The 21005-nt window shown below is 48.4% G+C and overlaps 1 protein-coding gene across 1 annotated transcript in view; it reads left to right on the top strand.

Moving 5' to 3' along the window:
• Window positions 1–21005, top strand: part of LOC147895194 (regulatory protein RecX family protein) — a 37101-nt gene that overhangs the window by 15257 nt on the left and 839 nt on the right. The window contains exon 4 of the mRNA XM_087383795.1: window positions 4686–4773. Coding sequence (XP_087239921.1) covers window positions 4686–4773 — 88 coding nt within the window. The remainder of the gene's footprint in view (window positions 1–4685; window positions 4774–21005) is intronic.

The raw sequence follows: 21005 nt of genomic DNA, 5'->3' as shown, positions 1-21005 counted from the left end.
TCCTGTACCTCCAAAGCATTTGAAGACTTGCTGCCCGCATAATTCTTCCTGCTCATCTCCTCCATAAGGAGAGAGCTCTCTACATCAGCATAAATAAGAGTGGCATTCGAGTTTGACAGGGTGGTCTTGAAAGTGTCCCAACTCTCGGGGAGGGTACACAGCAAGAAAGTAGCCTTGAACTCCTCATCAAGGTTCAACCCTTGTGCAATCAGCTGTGTAAAGATAGCATTGAACTCACTCAAGTGTGAGGTCATAGCTGTACCTTCCTTCATGCGAAGATCAACCAGCTTCTTCAGCCAATAAACCTTACTGGCTGAGCTCTTTTGGGCATATAATTCTTCTAGTCTTTGCCATAGACCATAAGAGGTCTTTTCAGCCTGTACATTGAACACAAGAGTGTCTGAAATAGTGAGCATGATAGCTGCCCTCGCGGACAAATCAAGCTCTTCCCAATCATCAGCTGCCATATCAGATGGCTTGACACCCTTCACCCTTATGGGCTTAGCAATCTTCTTTAACAGAAGTACATTCAAGCACTGTTCTGCCCATAATGCATAGTTATGTGCTCCTTCCAGTTTCTTTATGTTCAGAATTGAAGAATCACCTCCTCCTGATGCCATATCAGATGAGGAAAGTACCTGACTCCCTGGAAGTGAAAGAGGCTGAATAAAGGTTCTGATTTCTCAGAAAAGGCCTGCTCTATTCTAGAGCCAGAAGCACTCTCAATGGTGCTGTTTTTTTTTACTGTCAGTAAAATCTGCAGCAAAACAGTAAATGTCCCTGCAACTACTGTACCTTCTGACAAACTGTTCTGAGCTCAGAGAGGCATAAAAAACAGTAATTTCAGACTGCTGCTGCTGCTCAACAAGTGCTTAACAGTGCACAATCATCTGACAAAAAACACCAACACTGCTGTACTGACTGTACTGATCACTTCTCACACCTCAGATGAGGTCTTGCACTGAGTTAAATTGCAAAAAAAACCACTTGACTAACACCCAAAAAACAGTAAATGATCCTTCAGCCTGTCACAAAACCTGCAACAGTAAATGGGATAAATCCCAAGCAATCACCCTTAGACCAAGGGGAAACAATGCATCTGAAGATCTCTGTCGGTAACCCAAGTGCTATCAAACAAAGTCTGGGCAAAAGCCCCTTGATCTGACAACTGAATCAAGTGGAGGACACCTCAACACTGAGGTAGCAAGCAATATGAAAACTCTCTGACACTTGTACCTGACAATGTGCAATGCATAGACTGCCCCTGTGTACTCAGTAACAACACAAATCACAAAGTACAGACACCAAGAAGAAAATCTTTTGAGCACTGTCAACGATGGGCAGTTAGGGACCGAGTAAACTCGATGCGCCCTGACCAAGCGTGGCTCAACTGAGATTTTCAAAGTGCGTACAAAGAATGTGACCTGCAACAAATGTCACCAAATGCACTGCGGAAACAAAGCAAATGTGTGCTCCCTGGCTACACACTGCCTCAAGGCATATACTGCAAACACATCCAGGCAAAAGCCCTTTGAAATGGTCACCCAAAACTGAGAATTGCACTCAGTAAATGCATAGAAGCTTCTGCAAAACAAGCATCTAACCTTCCTGAATGACAAGTAACTGCACAAACACCACCACTGTGGCACAAGTCACCTCAAGCGTGAGTGACACGAGAGTACCTGATGTACCTCAACAAATGCACAGTATACTGCTAGAATGCTTCAGGAATATTCCTCTTTCAATCAGAAAATGTGCTGTACTTTTCAGTACCTGCAAAGTACCTGCTGTACTTTTGTCCGGTGCACACTTTCCCAAAAAAAAAAAAAACGAGATTTTTGCAGCAAAAAAAAATTGCTGTACTTCTGTACCCTGCTGTCGACGCCAACCGTACTGTACCTGCAGGTTGCCAAGGCTCCCGTACAAAGTTGTACGGCAGTCCGTACGGCTGTACGGACTGTCCGTACAGCTGATGTATGAACGGCTGCAAAAAACACAGCAGCTATGTTGCTGTACTGTAGCAGCTTGACGACGCCCACGCCCGCAACAAAAGCCTGCAGGCCTACGAAAAATGCGCCGCCTTAGATCTGCCGTACGAAATGCGATGCCCTTGGAGGTGACCCGCGAAATGCGCCGCGCAGAAGTCCTGCAGCCCGCGACCGTGCCTTCACTCGTATTCCCCTCGAAAACGCGCCGCCGTACGGCTCTGCGCCCTGGTCCGTACGGTCGTACGGACGACGTACGGCCGTACGGATCTGTCCGTACGTCCGTACAGTACGGATGAGGTAGGCAGTTGAGAGGGGGAGAGAAGGCTTGATAGGCTCTGATACCAGTTGTGAGGGGGAAGAGAAGTTGGAAGGGAGCAAGAGAGTGAGAGTGAGAGAGAGTGACACTCTAGTGCGGGTGTGAAGTGATAGTGTGAGCCACACCACAAACTCACTTATGTTTTATTAGGATTAGGTTTACCCTATGACTGTCTTAAGATAGTCATAGGTGTCCTATCAAATTCTTTAATTAAGGGTTGGCAATGTGCCTTTACCCCCAACAATGCCTAGATCGGGCGTCACAAGTGCCAAGTAGAGATTGCCTAAAAGTCGTATCCTCCAAGCACAAGCTTTCCACAAGCTTAGCACAAACTTGGAAGAGAGGCTCCAAGGTCCTATTCAGAACCTTGCCTCCTAAGTCGTCGTGAATCAACCTCTAGGATCCATATCTAGGACCCTCTCAAGACATCTCTATCATAGGAGAAGTTCGAGGTAGATCTCAAGCGCCTCCTGGCATGAAGATAATTTCCCTCATAGCATGAGATAGATTCCTCTAGTCATGGAGTTTCTTTGATACCAACTGTAACAACCCCAACTAGGTCTGGTCAACCCTAGACCGTGGAGGGGTATCCATCTTAGCTCCATAATCGAAAACCCTAACAGAACACAGGCCAAGCCGGCAAGCAACCATTTGGGTCAGGCATCCGGCATAGACATAGTCCATAAGGGTTGGCGCTAGTAGCTCATCTCCCAGCCATAGGCTCATCCGAGCCACCCCCGAGCTAGAGGTCTAAACCACCTGGATACGAGAGCCAACCAGCCTGAGGATCTAGACTTGTGTTCCATACCACAAGCCCTTCACTCTAGCTGCCATCCTATCCTGGTCACTGAGGAACGCATCCTTAGGACACCATCAATTGAGCCCCTAGCCTATACTTATAGGCTAGATATCTTGCTTTATGGCTTTAGCCATATTCTGGGCTAGCTTCTCTAAAGCAAGCATCCCTTGCTTTATGCTCAATTCTCATCCCTATTAGGCTTATCTTGACTTGGCCAGTACTCCACTGCCAAAGTATAGCAAGCTAACTCACTCCTAGTGGTCTAGACCTCATCTGCTAGCCTAGGTCATAGCCCTAGGCTAGTCCTAACCTCAGGACAGACCCTATGTTGACCCCCAGGTCTAGTCCCAGCCCCTTTTTAGCCTGGCCAAGGGTTTAGCGAACCCCATAGCTAGCTACGTCTAGTCGTGGACATAACAATGGGTGTATTAAACGGAGCAATGGCTTGCTGCAAACTGAGTAGAGATTGTTTGCTTACTGAGCTGCAACCAGGAAGGTGTGTTAGCGGCATAGTTACTAGGAGACGGGAACATTCCGGGAATGTCGGATGGCGGAACGGAAATGCTAGGGGAAACGGGAACGGGAACGCCACGTCATCAACTCACATGGAATATATCAAAGTATAGAAAGAAAACCACTTTTAGCAGCTCTAAACTTTCCATTTCAGCCAGATTTAGGTCTTGAATGCCATGTTTAAGTCCAGGATGCTATAGGAATGCCAGAGTTAGGTTTTGAACACGCCAGAGTTAGGTTTTGAACACCAGATTTAGGCCTGGAACGCCAAATGTAGTTTTGCAACGCGTTCCAAAACGTTATTTCTTGGTAACTCTCCCTATCTAAGAATGTTCCAGGGACATTTTAGGTGTTTCCATGTTAGCCCTTTATCCAAAACGGCATTCGAGACGTTCCGGATGTCGGAACGCCGTTCCCTGGTAACTATGGTTTGTGGGGTATCATAACGAGGTCCACAGAAGCTCTAGGAAAGCAACATAGGTTGAGTGTTTTGAAGTTGCCATGAGGAGGTAGGAGAACAAGTTCTGGGTGTCACAGGGGTCCACATCTAGTCAGCACAGCTGGCACATTGTGCCCATCTTTTGTATATGATTTGGTTTATCCTTGGACACAAGAATACGTTACTGTTTCTATTCTCTTTCTACAGCATTGTTCATCTACTGTCACCACTCTCTCTACACACAATACACATTGCAGAAAGAAGTTGGATTTGAAATTGATATTATGTGATTCCTGGGCACTATCATGTTTCATCTATCTTTCGTTATTGCGGGGAGCGTTGGCTATAGCAAGCAACCTCCACTACTCCACTCTATCTTTTCTAACATGGTATCAGAGCCTTGAAGGAGATTTTCAAGTGTTGGGATACACATCAATTGCTTCTTTTGAATGGGATCATTGTACTGAGCTATAGTTTTAAGTCTGCATCTCAATTGGTACTATATCACCATAATTCAAGATTTGAAGACAGTAGCTTTCTTTTTTGCAAAATGTTTCTGACCTTAAAGAAGTGTTATAGATTTCAATTTGCACGTGTTGTGCATTTGCATTGAAGCATTGGTTTTGGTAGCGGAATGCAGAGTGATTTAGCATACGCAGAAACTTTTGCACGCGCAAGATGGAATAATGGAAGTTGGGGACCACAACGAATCAGACAGGTACCCAATCTTGAAATTTATTATGAAAATTTTCTAGTTCCCTTGTAGTTGAATCATGATGGTAAGAATTTATTAGCATGAGAAGATAAATAAAAGGTTTCTTTCTAGCACTGATTCCCTTTGAGACCAATAACAAAAGCCATTGGGGCTGACTAGGGCACTCCTGCTCAGGGAATGCATAACTTGCCAAATCTCTAGTAATAAAGTGCATTATTGTAGCAAAACCATTTAAATAGGGACTGATCTGACTTGACTTGCTGATGTGCGTTACTTGGAGGTCTCCCAGCCCAGAATAAATTTTTTAAATTTGGGCCAGCCTCTGTATGTTTTTTGTTGTTATTTTTCAAGGTTGCTTACAGAGACAAGTCCTAAGATTGAGCAGTTTGACAAGCTGAAATAAGTGGTTTGAAGGAATCAGGCACTTGTGTGAACCAGCTAGGGGAAGCAACTCTGTGAAACTAATTTTAGGATGAAAGATAAAGACAGGAATTGATAAAAGTGATCATTCCAAGGCAGCCAGATATAGATTTTTTTTTTGCAAAACACACACGCGCACACTGTTAGTGTTTCTTCTCAATAATTTGCAATAATTCGAATAGCTTAAAGCAAGATGTTGTCTCAGTGATCCAAGGAAGATACAGAATGAATCCCAACAATGCAAAACAAGTCAAAGAGGAAATTAATTAGTTGTTGAGAGTTGGTTTTAAATATCTTCTCACCCATGTTACATGGCTATCACCTATTGTCATTGTGGCCAAAAAGAATGGAAAACTCATAATATGAGTGGACTATAGAAAACTCAACATCTAAAAAGGAGCTAACAAAATTCCAAGGGGGAGGCTGAAAATGCCACCTCCTAGAAGAAGACTTAGAGAAGAATGGAGATCCTCTCCAAACTCTGAAAAAAGTCTATCTCCTGGCTCTGGAGAATCCCTGCATGCTCACCCCCAGATGGCCGTCAGCCTGTGTATAGAATCAGTCCAAATACTGGCCATAGACTGGGAAGGGTGAACCTGTGAACCCTCCATCGCCTCCGTACATCTGGCCCTCCAAATATGCCAAGCTGCAATGCTAGCCAGAATCTCCCAAGATGTGTCTACCAAGGCATCAGCAGCAGTGCATTACCCTATGAAAAGAATTGCATCAAAAGGTTTTGCAAGGTGCCCGAGTTTGGATGGCATTTTGGGAAGACACTTTGGCATTGTTGTTTCCGAACATGCGTCGATGCAAAGACAAGGGAGTGGTGAGCTCCTGCTGAGCCGCCGCGCCTCCCCTGGCTGTCCCGCTGCCTCGCCCTGTCCACCCCTTCTGCTCCCCCTCTGCACTCCCTCGCCCTCCCCGCCGCCCCTTCTGCTCCCACCGTCCCTTCTGCTCCTGCTTCCTCGCCCCCTGTCCACCCCTTTTGCTCCTGCCTCTGCTTGCCTCCTCCTCCGCCTGCTGCGCCCCGGCCAGCCTCCCCCACTCCCGTCACCTCTGCCTCCCGTCACCTCCGCCATCTCCGCCTCCATCTCCTCCACCTCCGCCCCCTGCCACCTTCGCCTCTTCCGCCCCGCGTCGTCCTCTCCCTGGTTCCCCTCTCCTGCCTCCTCTCCGCCCTCTTGCCCTCTCCTTCCCTCATTCTCTCCCTCCTCGCCCTCCTTCCTCCTCTGCCTTCCGTCCTCCTTGCCCTCCTTCCACTTCTGTCCTTGCCCCCTCCTTCACCCCGCCTTGTCTCCGCCTCCCCCTCTGACGCTCTCCTTCCTCATCCTCCCTTTTTTCTTCTTCCTCCCTGCAGCGGGAGCACTTGTGCTTGTTAAGGCGAAAGAAAAACCTTGGTGGTGACCCTTGGTCTGGCTAGAGGGGCTCTATGGCAGCACCCTCGAATCCCACAGCTGTTAAGGTTCTTCTTTTCCCAACTAACAAGCAACAGGTACAGCAGGCAGTTCAGTCCCTTTAGGACAAGGCGCTTGTGGGCAGAATTGTGGGCCTCATGCCTACACGAAGACAGGTGCGAGAGTGGATCTAGGCGAGCTTGACATTAGAGGGAGACCACATCCAGGAGGTCACCATCTATGGACGAGGCGTTTTCCTCATCCAGCTGAGGTCCCCTGACACTGCCTCGACACTTGTGGAGTAGAGCCTCATCCTCCTCGGCCCATATCTTGTCTACCTCTTTCCTTGGTATCATGGGTTCACAGTGGAGGACATGGATACGACACACCATGTTCCATGTTTTTCGGTCACACTCCGCTTCCCAAGGCTCCCCAAGGAGTATCGAGCCATTCTCCCTTCCATTGGTCGGGCATTTGGCACAGTGCTCGAGTCCCCATCAGAGTCGGCCGCCTCAGTTCTAGAAGATGATGGAGTCCCCAGGATTAGATTGGTGGTTGAGAGCTCAGAGTCCCTCCCAGAGTTGATCCTTCTCGAGACCGTGGAAGGGGGCACACTTTGCCAGAGGGTGGAGATCTCCGAGTTACCAGGCCAGTGTCTTCGGTGCAGATAGATGGGTCACCTCACTAGAGATTGCCCCCGTGGCCTCCCTCGTGCGCTCCCCCTTCCTCCTCCGCAAAGTAGGCAGAGTTAGCAAGCCCGAGTTCAGTGTCCTCTCAGGCAGGAGCAGCAGGAGTCTCAGACCCCATGGGTTACCTCCTAGAAGGAGACTGGACATAGGTTAAAAAGAAAAAGAAACCAAGCACGCGGGCCTTCAAACGCCGCAGGTAGAGGGCCAATCGCAAAGAGACGGACAGAGTTGGCCGAGAGGCCTCGAAGGAGGAACAGCAGGAGCCACCTCCTCCAACGGGAGGGGCCACCGTCCATCCAGCCAATCCTCCAGCTTCGGAGGTTCAGCCTCCGCACCCACCCTTGCAGCAGCAGCGAGCCCTAGGAGCTCCAGATGTGGCGATGGCGGCCGCAGACGCTAGCCCGATGAGGGTCGCAGAGGAGCCGGTCCAGAGCCCCGGCGAGCCTAATCAGCAAGGGGGGCCTGAGGTCATCCTTAGTTTGCCTCCACAAGGTTGGAGAAGTGGTCCCCGGAGGTGTTTGATGCTATTTTGGGTAATCATATTACACAGTACACTCATGATGGATGAGTGGATGGGGCCACAGGGACTAGATCTTTGGTACGCCCATGGTGCGGAGGTGAACTTTCAGTTGAGCTTCACACGCGAGGAGCCGGTGTGTGGTTTGGCGACAGGAGTTATCGGATTGCCGCTGGAGGCAAAGGTGGTGCAGGCACACTTCTGGCCCCTCCAGAAGTGGGCGGAGTTGTTCAGGGTGGAAGCCTCCTTCATGATGAAGTGGGCGCGGAAGATCGGTATTGAGCCGGTATCCACCCTAGTACGGCGCCGCACAGACATTGACTACTCGCCCTCTAAACCCCCGGCAAAATCACACAAGGCAGTCTTTCTAGGACATGCACCCACTCACGAGAGAGCCTTGTTCCCGACTCCCCTGTCGTCATGAGCTGGACCTAGTGAGTTGGAACATACACGGGCTCCACGACTGTGTTCGTAGCCAGCTGTAGTACTTGATACTCTAGCAGGAGTTGCAGAGGGCAGTGGTAGGGCGGGCAGTGGACATCCTTATGATTTAGGAGCACATGTTTTCAGCCGCAGACATCAGACGACGCCATCACTTCTCCCAGGGAGAGGTCCCGAGGAGTGGTCTCCCGTAGTAGATTGGAGCGCAGGGCTCTGCATCTCAGTCTCACAGACTTTGGCTTTAGAGGTCTACGATTAGGGCGAGCTCATTCCAAGACGGACAGTTTGGATGGGAGTTCGGACGGGAGAGTCCAGGACTGGGATCCTGAACGTGTATGCCCCAACGTGTAGACAACACCACCCGGCCTTTTGGAGGAGGCTGTCAGAGTGTCTTCCGGATGTTGACTCCTAGATTGTTGGAGGTGACTTCAACAACCTGGAGTTTGGGGAAGACAAGCAGGGCGGCGCCTCGTTCTCTGAGATGCTTGCAGCAGAGCGTAGCACCTGGGAGCAGTTCATTTTCATGATCAGTGGTGGCAGAGACTTGTGGAGAGAGCCAGATTTCAGCAGGACTCCTGGTAGCCTTCTCTTCTCCTTTGGACAGAGGAGACACGATGGGTTGCTAGAGAGATTAGACCGTTTCTATGTTGGGGACTAGGCATTACACAGAGGTGGATCTATCGGGATTCTGGCAGGTACCACGATGTCAGACCACTCTCCAGTGGTACTTCACTTGGATCAGCCTTGCCGAGGTCTTCCCTAGAAGGGGTCCGCATTCCAGAGGACCTCCTGCAGGACGAGGAGATTCAGCAGGTCATGGTAGGGATTTGGGAGCAGTCAGAGATGGCACCATGTGAGGGCTGGGCTGCATGGGTGGCCGATGCGATTCAGAGGAGCAGTGAGGAGCAGGCTCACGCCCTTAGGCGGAGGAGGACCCTTCAGGAGCGTGAGCGGGCTTTGAGGAGAGACCTCGCCTCCATCAGGAGGCTCAGGGAGCAGGCCTCAATTTCTCAGTGGCCTAGTGACAGATTCGAGAGTGCTCGTCTCGAGCGTTAGAACACGGAGCTACGGTAGGCTGAGTTCTCCTATCACTCGTCTCGGGCCCGATGGGTGCAATAGGGGGACAAGATGACGAAGCAGTTCTTTCAGACCACTGGGGCCCGATTGGCAAGCACACAGCTACATCGTCTCCGGGACTTGCAAGGTATCATGCACACTGACCCGCAGGAGATTCTGGACAAGACCACCGGTTTTTATAGCCAACTCTTTCAGATGGAGAGGATGACCCCAGCTGGTCTTGTGGCCCGAGAGCTAGTTTGGGATCACGTTCCGACAGTAGTCTCGTAGGACTTTGTTGGGGTAAAGGCACATTGCCACCCCTTTTATTAAAGTTATGACACCTATGACTGTCTTAAGACAGTCATAGGGGGAAAAACCTAATCCTAATAAAACTTAAGAGTTTGTGGTGTGGCTCATCACTTCACACCCGCACATTTTGGAGTCTTCTCTCTCTCACTCTCTCCCTCTTGTACTTCTCCCACTCACCTTCCCCTCTCAACTGGTATCAGAGCCAGCCTCACTCCCTTCCTACCTCTTTGCCCTAGTGGCCAGCAGGGCTGCAGCGAGGCAGCGCAACAGCAGCGCAGGGCAGCGCAGCAGGCATCGCGGGCCAGCGGGACAGCAGGGCGGCAGCGCATCGCGCAGGGCAGCGCGGGCTGCAGCGGGCAGCGCATCGCGCAGGCGCAGGCGCCATTTTGCGCGCCGTACAACAGTACGGACGTACGTCGTCCGTACATCTGTACGAACAGGCGTCGGCCGTACAGCCGTACGGACAGCCTTCTACCGTACAGTACGGATCGCCATACGGACTGTGACAGGGAGTTGCTTCCGGATTTTTTTTTTTTCCGACAGGGAGGTGCATTTTCTGGTTTGGATCTGCGTCAGAGGAGTACATTTCGAACTCTCTCCTTGGATCTGTACCCTGCTCAGGTACAGCGAGGAGATTTGGGTTTTACCCGAGGTGCATTGCATTGCATGAAGTACAGCAAGTACTTTCTCAGTTATTTTCTTTCTGCGTGGAGGACTTGTGCACAGATATCGGGATTTATGCATCTGACAGAGGATATATGCTTTTACTGGGTTTGAATCTCAGTTTACGAGCAGTTGATGCTTTGTATGCCTTGAGGTAGTGTGGTGCCAGAGTGCACACATTTGTCTCGATTTCCGCAGTGTGGAGGTGACATTTTCTTGCAGGTCACATTTCTTGTGCAACACTTAGAGAACCTCAGTTGAGCCACGCTTGGCCAGGGTGCATCGAGTTTACTCGGTCCCTAACTGTCCATCGTTAACAGTGCTCAAAAGGTTCCTCATTGAGTGTTTGTACGTTGGGATCTGTGTATGTCATTTCTACACAGGGCAGTATTTGCATTACACTGTTAGTTGATTTTGTCAGAGAGATTTGCACATTGTATGCCTTATCCCTCATTGTTGAGGTTGTTTTCACTTGGTACAAGTGTCAGATCAAGGGGCTTTTGCCCAGATTTTGCTTGAGAGCACTTGGGTTACTGTCAAAGATCTTCAGATGCATTTTATTCCCTTGGCAGAAGGATAATTGCTTGGGATTTATCCCATTTTCTGTTGCAGGTTTTGTGACAGGCTGAAGTGTCTGGAGCCTTTTTTTTTCAGTGAACAAAACAGTTTATGCCAAGTGGTTTATGCATATTAAATCAGTGCAATACCTCGTCTGAGGTGGGAGAAGTGATCAGGACAGCAATGCAGCAGTGTTTTGTGCCTTGTCAGCTGATGATGCACTGTTAAAGCACTTGTGGAGCAGCTGCAGCATTCTGCAATTGCTGTTTTTATGCAGCATTCTGAAATTACTGTTTTTATGCCTATTTGAGCACGGTACAGTGTGTCAGAAGGTACAGTAATTGGAGAGAAATTTTCTGTTTTGCTGCAGATTTTCTGACAGTAAAAACAGCACTATTGTGAGTGCTCCTGGCTCTTGATAGAGCAGGTTTTTTCTGAGAAATCAGAATTTTATTCAGTCTTTTTTTGACTTACAGGAAGTCAGGTACTTTCCTTATCTGATATGGCATCAGGGGGAAGTGAATCATCAATTCTGAACATAAAGAAGTTGGAAGGGGCACACAATTATGCATTATGGGCAGAACAATGTTTGAATGTACTTCTGTTAAAGAAGATTTCTAAGCCCATAAGGGTGAAGGGTGTCAAGCCATCTGACATGACAAATGATGACTGGGAAGAGCTTGATTTGTCCGCAAGGGCAGCTATCATGCTTACTATTTCTGATACTCTTGTGTTCAATGTTCAGGCTGAAAAGACCTCTTATGGCCTATGGCAGAGGCTAGCAGAGTTATATGCCCAAAAGAGTTCAGCCAGTAAGGTTTATTGGTTGAAGAAGCTGGTTGATCTTCGCATGAAGGAAGGTACAGCTATGACCTCACACTTGAGTGAGTTCAATGCCATCTTTACACAGCTTATTGCACAGGGATTGAACCTTGATGAGGAGTTCAAGGCTACTTTCTTGTTGTGTACCCTCCCTGAGAGTTGGGACACTTTCAAGACCACCCTGTCAAATTCGAATGTCACTCTTATGTATGCTGATGTAGAGAGCTCTCTCCTTATGGAGGAGATGAGCAGGAAGAATAATGCGAGCAGCAAGTCTTCAAATGCCTTGCAGGTACAGGATAGAGGCAGGACTCAGCAGAAGGGCAGATCTGCTAGTAAGTCCAAATCCCGCAGTCAGTCCCGTGGTAAAAAGGATATTGAATGCTTTTATTGTGGCAAGAAGGGACATGTGAAGTCTAAGTGCTTCAAGTTCATACGGGATCAGAAAGCCAAAAAGGCTGAATTAAAGGATGCAGGCAGTGGAAGCAAAGGCAAAGGCAAGGCCAAGGTAGATGACTTGGATGCAATGAATGTTGCAGCAGAGGACAGTGACAGTGACAGACATGAGGTATTATGTTCTTCTGCTGTAATTGCACATACCTTGGTTATTGATGGCCATGACATGCACACCTGGCTCTTGGATTCAGGTGCTTCTTTTCATGTTACTCCTCATAGGGAGTGGTTTACTTCCTACACAGGTACTCATGGAGTTGTTCACCTTGGGAACAACTATGCATGTCAGATTGCAGGGATTGGCAGTATACAGATAGTGTTCCCTGATGGACGCACATTTATGCTTGATGGTGTTCGCCATGTGCCGCAAATCAAGAAAAATCTGATTAGCACTGGCTTATTGGATGACAGTGGTTACCACACCACATTTGGGGATTCCAAATGGGTGATTACTGATGGCCAGGTTGTAGTGGCTGAGGGTTTTAAGAGTGATACCTTGTACCCTCTTTATGTTTCCAGTGTGGGTAATCATGTTGTTGCCATAACCGAGCTGCCAAAGGTTTCATTGTGGCATAGCCGGTTGGGACACATGTCTGTTAAAGGAATGCAAGAACTGTCACGTTTGGGTTATCTGCCATCTCTTTCTTTTTCAGATTTGCCTACTTGTGATCATTGCATATTTGGCAAGCATTCTGTGACTCCTCATAAGAGGAGAACTCCCCAGAATAGAGCACCGCTTGATCTAGTGCACACTGATTTGTGTGAGATGCCACAGTTATCACTAGGGGGTGCAAAGTATTTCATTACTTTTATTGATGATGCCACACGCAGAGTGTGGGTCTATTTCTTGAAGCATAAAAGCGATGCCTTAAATGCTTTCAAGAAGTTTGTCGCTCAGGTTGAGAATCGGATAGGTCACAGGCTGAAATGCCTCAGATTTGATAATGGGGGTGAGTATGTGTCACATGCTTTTGTGCAGTTTTGCGAAGCTAAGGGCATCAAACAGGAACTCACAGCCCCTCATAATGCATCTCAAAATGGTGTAAGTGAGCGAATGAATCGAACTATTCAGGAGAAGGTTCGATGTATGTTGTCTTATGCTGCATTGCCCCATGGCTTTTGGGCAGAAGTCGTGCAAACAGCAGTTCACATTATTAACAGGTCGCCAAACAAGGCTTTGGAGTTGAAAGTGCCAGAGGAGGTGTGGTCTGGCAAGCCACCCTCATATAAGCACTTACGTGTATTTGGCTGCGAGTGCTTTGCTCATGTACGCAAAGAACTGCGCACCAAACTGGAGCCAAAGTCTATCAGATGCATCTTTATGGGTTATGGTGACGAAGGTGAAATGGGGTAGAGGTTATGGGATCCCGTTAAACGGAAGATTATACGCAGCAATGATGTCATCTTTAAAGAGGATAGTGTACACAAGGAACCCGTGCAACCTGTGGAATACAGGAGGGTTATTTATGATGATGTTGGACAGCAAAGAATGCCCATTTATATGCAGCAGCAGGCTGCTGCAGATAACCCTGTTCAAGAGGGTATACAGGCTGGAAATTAGCCAGATAATTTTGCCAATGATGCACCACTGGATATGCCAGTAGATGGGGCTGTAGAACAGCCAGATATGGTGGTATAGCCACCCGTCATGCATGACGAACAGGCTGGACAGCAGCCTAATCCGGAACATTTTGTTAGGAGGAGCACCCGTGTACAACGGCCTCTTGCCAGGTTTGTTCCAGGAGCCAATAATGTGGCTGATTTTATCATGCTGACAGATTGTGGTGAGCCTTCCAGCTTCAAGGAAGCTATGGGAAGAACAGAGAAAAGGAAGTGGGAGAAAGCCATGCAGTCAGAAATGGACTCCCTACTTCAAAATGATACATGGGACTTGGTGCAGCTACCTGCAGGCAGAAAGGTTTTGCCATGCAAGTGGGTTTACAAAGTCAAAGTGGATTCAAATGCTTTACCGAGGTATAAGGCCAGATTGGTTGCCAAGGGATTTAAGCAGGAGAAGGGCATTGACTTTGATGAGATCTTTTCCCCTGTCGTCAAGATGACTACTTTGAGAGCAGTGTTAGCTCTTGTTGCTCATGAGGACATGGATTCTTGGTGATGCCAACCATATTCTTGGCATGCGGATTACTCGCGACAGGTCCAAGGGACTTTTGTTTCTGTCACAGAAGGAGTACATTGACAAAGTACCGCAGAGGTTTAAAATGGAGGGGGGGAAGTCTATTAGTACCCCGTTGCCTCCACATTTAAAACTCAGCAGTAAGGACAGCCCCAGATCAGATGATGATAAGGCTGAAATGGCCAAGGTTCCGTATGCATCTGCAGTTGGTTCTTTGATGTATGCCATGGTTGCCACTCGTCCGGATATTGCTTTTGCGGTGGGAGTCATCAGCAGGTATATGGCAAATCCAGGCAAGCGGCACTGGGAAGCAGTGAAAGGTGTCTTGAGGTATCTCAAGGGTACCAAAGACTTGTGCATATGCTATGGTAGGCAGGATGCATTGGTGCATGGTTTTACAGATTCAGACTATGCAGGGAATGCAGATAACCGGAAGTCTACTACCGGTTATATTTTCACATTTGCAGGAGGTGCTATATCATGGGTATCTCGGTTGCAGAAATGCGTTGCACTGTCAACCACTGAAGCTGAATATGTTGCAGCCACTGAGGCTTGCAAGGAAGCAATATGGCTTACTCGGCTGGTGGGAGATTTGGGCATTACAGGAGATATGCCAGTTTTGCATTGTGATAGTCAGAGTGCTATCATGTTGGCAAAGAATCCGGTCTTTCATCAGGAGACCAAGCACATAGATGTGAAATATCATTTCATCAGGGAGGTACTGGAAGACAAGCGACTTGAGCTTGTGAAGGTGCATACTGATGATAATCGTGCAGATTTACTCACTAAGAGCTTGCCTACAGAGCGGTTTGCACATTGCTGCCACATCATGGGATTAGGATGAGACCACTCTTATTTTATGGTCTTGTATACAGTAACTGTATATTGCTGTAATTTTTATTCTTTTCTCCCCTTTAGGCATATTGGCCTTTAGGTGGGAGGTTGTTGGGGTAAAGGCACATTGCCACCCCTTTTATTAAAGTTATGACACCTATGACTGTCTTAAGACAGTCATAGGGGGAAAAACCTAATCCTAATAAAACTTAAGAGTTTGTGGTGTGGCTCATCACTTCACACCCGCACATTTTGGAGTCTTCTCTCTCTCACTCTCTCCCTCTTGTACTTCTCCCACTCACCTTCCCCTCTCAGACTTATGCAGCAGACTTGAGGAGCCTTTCATAGATGAGGAGCTTTGGGAAGCCCTCAAGGCTCTCCCGACCCAGAAGTGCCCGAGTGAGGATGGCTTGACTTCGGCCTTCTTTTGGAACTTCTGGGAGATTATCTCCACCCCTTTCCGGTTAGCTTGTCAAGAGATTTTTGACACAGGCCTCCCTTAGTCCTTGAGCAGGGGGTGGATTTGTTTGATCCCGAAAATGGGAGATAGGTCAGATATCCGACAGTGGAGGCCTATCACTTTGCTTGATACTGCATACAAGATCCTCGCCAAGGTCTTGAGTTTGGGGTTACAGCCCCATCTTACCGACATCATCCATGACACATAGACTAGGTTTGTCTAGGAGTGCAGCATCCTGGACAACATCTTTACGTTCTGGGAGGCAGTGGATTGGTCCAGGGAGGAGTCACAGTCGTTGGCCGTCCTCTTGGACTTTGAGAAGGCCTACGACAGGGTGGAGTGGTCTTTCCTAGAGGGCACTATGAGGAGATTGGGTTTCTCAGACAGATGGGTCAGAGGAGTTTCAACGCTATATGCAGGGAGCTCTAGTCAGATGCTTATCGGAGGACACACAGGCGAGGCCTTTCCTCTCTCTCGTTCAGCCTGCTAGGGCTGCCCACTCACTCCCTTCCTCTTCTTGTTTGTGGCGGAGGATTTGGGCTACTATTTGAGATCACAGGTTGCAGGTCTCATAGGGTTGAGGCTCCCAATCAGACAAGAGGAGGAGCTACTTGACTCGGAGTTTGCAGATGACATGGCCTTGTATGTTGAGGGCACCACAACGAGTCTAGAGAGAGCGAGAGGCGCCCTAACTATTTACTATGAGGCCTGGGAGGCACAAATCAACTAGACGAAATCCATAGGCTTCTTCACGGGCTTTGAGGAGACACAAGAGATCCGTGAGTGGGGGAGTGACTTTGGCTTCAGATGGATATCGCGGGGCTAGACAGCGAGATACCTCGGATGCCAGGTGGATATTGACATCACAGCAGAGCAACGAATTGCCCCGGTCCTTGAGAGTGTTAGGCACAAGCTTCTCTATTGGAGCTCGGCCAAACTCTCCTTGGCAGGTTGCGAATTAGTGGCAAACCAGGTCCTTGCCACGGCCTGGTATATCGCCTCATGCTGGTGCTTTCACAGAGGATGCATTGGGCAGCTCTGACGGTTGGTACGGAACTTCCTCTGGGCAGGTTCAGACGGCATGAGGAACACTAGGGCCCGAGTAGCCTGGCAGATGGTGATCATGCTGCAGGCACTGGAAGGCTTGGGTGTCATTGATCCGAAGATGCAGAGCAGGGCCCTTCTGGGCAAGTTGGTGGTTCGTGGCCTCACCCCAGGTGCAAAGCCTTGGAAGCTCCTTTTACAGCAAGGGCTTCTGAGGAACACCCCACGCATTGGGGGATAGTGGCAGCCTTCACATAGATGGATCTTCTCAGAGTCCCCCCCTTATGGGGAAGGGCTCCCCCCTGATGAGGAGTCTTCACAGGGTCTGGTAGAGACTGGCAGGGGGTCTCATCCGTGCTCCGCCTAGATGCAGAGAGGAGTTTGAGTGCCAGCCCCTTATGTGGCACCCAGAGGTCAGAGATCAGGAGGGACGTATGCTCAGACAGTGGACTCACATTGGGTGGGCACAGTGGGACAGTGGTCTAGTAGGGTCTTTTGGCCATTGGAGCAGACTATCTATGGAGACAGAGGCAAGGCTTGACGCCCTAGCGCATTTGTGAGGGGCAGGGCAGCAGATGGGCGAGATTAGCTTAGCCATTCCTGAGTCCATGTGGGAAGGACTTCACGTTTGGAGAGACAGCAGATGATTGGGGCAGTTTTCCCGTACTGGTGTTCCCTTGAGGATGTTGATGCAGCGCGGCAGTACTCACCCCGGCTTCTTCCGTGTAGGACCTGGAGGCCTACTTCAGCCACTCACTGAGAGTGACCCCGAGATGGATGGGAGTCTTGATGGGATACACTGGCAGATGATCAGAGTGGTAGGACGTTTGGGGAAGGAGTGGCACATTGACCCTTCCAGTATCTCGGAGCAGGACACCTCTAGATGGCACCTTTGGCTGTGGGAGGGTAGACCCCTGAGGGAGGTCCAGTGGGATCCGGGAGAGTGATTCTGGCCCTCCAGGGGCGGCCTAGCTGAGACGGTGCCCTTCTTTTCCTACACCACATGGATTGGCAGGAGGCTTCAGATGGACTCGTCGAGATGGACCCCCTCGAGGGAGAGACATTGGGTGACCCAGAGAGTGCCCCGGGATGTGCGCTCCAGGTTTTGGACGCGGTTGTGGTTCAGCTTGCGGCCAAGGAAGATCTCATACTTCTTTTGGCTGGCCGCCCAAGGAGGCTTGCCCATCGGCCCGTGGTTGGAGCAGATGCGAGTGGAGGGGCAGTGCCATTGTTGCTCCGATGGTGTCCTGGAGACTATCCCGCATTGCCTGTGGAGCTGCCGTAGCACATCGAGGATATGGATGGGAGCCCTCTGGATCATGACACGTATGCAGAGTCTTCATAGAGACTACACCTGGGGGATGGTGGCTTGGTTGACAGATGGAGGACACGCGTTTCAGATTGATGAGATCTTGCCAGCCTACCGGATACAGGGTCAGAGCATCCAGAGGATTGCACTCCACGAGGCAGTCCCCCCTAACAGCCTAGCTTCTCCTTCTCCTAGGGAGGATAGTGTCTGGGAGGTGGTAGCCAGCATCACGGCTTGGAACATTTGGGTGGCTTGCTGCAGTCTTGTGATGGGTGAGCACTCGGTTCCACCCTCGGCTACCCTAGTTGCCATCTGGTAGGATATCATTTACACGCTACGGTCCACCTAGGAGCGTGGGACTCCAGGCTCCAAGGCGACTATCGAGGGGCGTGCTCGTTTCTACAAGTCTTGGCGTGCATGTGTTTTCTACATCTTCACTCCGCGAGGGATTCATTGGCTGTATAGTCCCTCCACTTGGTTGTTAGCCCCAGTTCCAGAGATCCCCTAGGCAGTGAGCTGGGTTTCTCTGGAATAGGCCGGTTTTTTTCTTTCATCCTTTTCCTGTTTTTTCCATACTCAGCACCTTCGGGGCTGCTGTCTTGTATGAAATCTTTCAAGCATTAATAGAAGGTTCCTTTCTTTGGGAAAAAAAAAAAGGCATGAGCAGCTCTGAAAGGAGTGAAGGGAACATTCTGGAGAGAGCATGACTCCACAGAGTGTCGTCGTATAATGAAGGATGAGTCTGAGTCATGTCCCTCGAAAAACACCTAAGGGCCAGTAAGAGATAACCATGCCACTGATCCCTAAGTCATAAAGACGGGTGCTCTATGAAATATGCAAAGAATCCTAGCAACACCCTTCCAGATCGTCCTCGCCTGTTGGCAGAGGCAAAGCTGAACTGACTCAACTGCTGCGTGGCATCGAGGACAAGTAGGGTCAGCCCCGAATCTGGATCTCCACAGGTTCACTGCCATCCCTCCATGAGTAGAAAGCCAAAATAAGAGAATGATCTTTCTATTTTTGAGGGATTTTCAGAGCCTCCATCAAAAGTTTTTTTGCACCTCTGCAGAAATCGGAAAACCATTCCAATGAGGAGCTCTGGAGGGCCACCTCTACTGCTAAGCTGAAATCTTCTGGCATTTTTGACTGTGTAATGAAAGATGGGGATGCTCTTCTCTCAGTGCCCTTCATCAGCCCATTCCCACTCCCGTGGGTGCCACTGCAAAACCTAATGGGGGAACCACCATACAACCAGAGTCATACAACCAGAGTCTGCAAGACCCAAGTGCTCAGAGAACAAGTTCAGGATCAAGATACCACTGTGAGTCCGTGCCCCAACTCCATGTAACTTGCAATCTAACAGGATGGACCCTATTTTTTTAAAGGCCTTCTCATGTACACCTTCTAGGGGAGCTCCATCTGCAATACTATCCACGTCCATCCTAAGTATGCCTGAATTTCTGAATCTTATTCTGACATACGTGAATTTGCGCCAAGAAAAAGAATATGATGGTGACCTGCTCAATCAAGGGTTCAAAACCCCCTTCCTGCCGAGCATGTTCCATTACCATCTATACATAGCCCAAACAGAGTAGGAGAGAGTGGTCGGCCTCACTAGAACCTATGTTGCTTGAGAAAAACCTGTGAGACCCTTTCTTCATCCTCACCAAGCATCATGCATCCTCGTATGTTTTGGCCATTGTAGATAAGGTGCTCATAATTATTTCATGCTACCCTACAAGTTGAGTCTACACCCACTGTTGGGCATTGATGACGTCAGTGGGGATGTCCTAGTCCCTGCTATGTGTGATGGAGTTCACGGTTTTCAACCTTATGAGTGACTATCATGAGATTGAACCATGTTTTACTCCTGTGAAGCAACAATAGAGTGAATTTGGGCGATGCTGTCAAATTGACACAGAATTTCCTTATCATAGACTTCACTCGTGAAGCAACAATAGAGTGAAATTGGGCGATGCTTTGTCAAATTGACACAGAATTTCCTTATCATAGACTTCGCTAGCCCACATGAGTTCCAAGATCAAGGCTTTTGCATTACGCCAATTCCAGTCGGAGTAATATTCTTCTTGGTAAGCATAGTCTTGGATGATCGAAAGAAGTGCAATATCTCAGCTGTCGTCAGCGTTGTCGAGATCTTTGACAACCAATTCCTCCTTCGTCATGACATTGTCCCTAATAGAAGATGAGATTGGGCATCTTCCTGGATTTATCTAGATATATATTATTCTTCCATTATCTTGTTCGATGGTCAAACTCCATCAATAGGTGCCGACTTGGTTTGTTGCTTTTGTGATCGGTCGGTTTTACATTATGGAGGTTTTGCCAGTCCTTAATTTGTTGATATCCTTTGACGTGGGTGGTTCTCATATTCAAGGTCATGTGAGGGTTCTCATCTTCCATATTAAGTGCCTCCTGGTCTTGATCAGCACGGGGTCGTCTCTCTTTTGTAAAAAGCCATCGTTCCTTTCATTGTGCCATATTTCACTACAGGATTTTTTGCACAGAAAGATCTTTGATAGCCATATCTTAAAAGAAAGAAATGATGCATTTATTGCCTAGAGTTTCATCTTGCAGTATATTATCCTTTATTGTTAGTTGCTTCCATTGCCATACTAGGGAGTCTTCTTGCATTCATTTTAGCAATGCATTTTAGGTAATGAATGTATTGCCATAGTGCTTCTCACTTGAAAGGTAGCTTACTTGTCTCAGCTAGCTGGATGGAATATGGAGTTTGTGTATATCCCATCATTTTTTGTGAATAGTTTTTTGCGTCAACTTTCATACGATGATGAAGCTGCCGTAAGCTTTAAAGTGAAGCTGTAGGAAGCATAGTAGACCTTGTTTCACTAATAAAGATCAAAATTTGTAAGATAAAGAAACAAACATATTGTTGTGCAGTGTTTATACTCCCATCTATGTTTTGGTGATCTTGAATAATAACTCCTGTATACACGAACCAAGGGAATGCATCTGCACACATTAATGTAGGCACATGTTAACGTAGGCCTTGACAAATCATAGCTTTCTCTATCAACCTTGATAATGAATTTAATGGGCTGTTTGGTTTTCTTACATTTGTGACACACCACATGCAACACACGCACACAC

This window comes from Dipteris shenzhenensis, chromosome 13 (assembly GCF_047967505.1).
Source record: "Dipteris shenzhenensis isolate YYH24624 ecotype China chromosome 13, Dip_SZ_1.0, whole genome shotgun sequence".
NCBI classification, from domain to species: domain Eukaryota; kingdom Viridiplantae; phylum Streptophyta; class Polypodiopsida; order Gleicheniales; family Dipteridaceae; genus Dipteris; species Dipteris shenzhenensis.
Note: the sequence above shows the minus strand (reverse complement) of the source record. Positions and strands in the feature narration are given on the sequence as shown.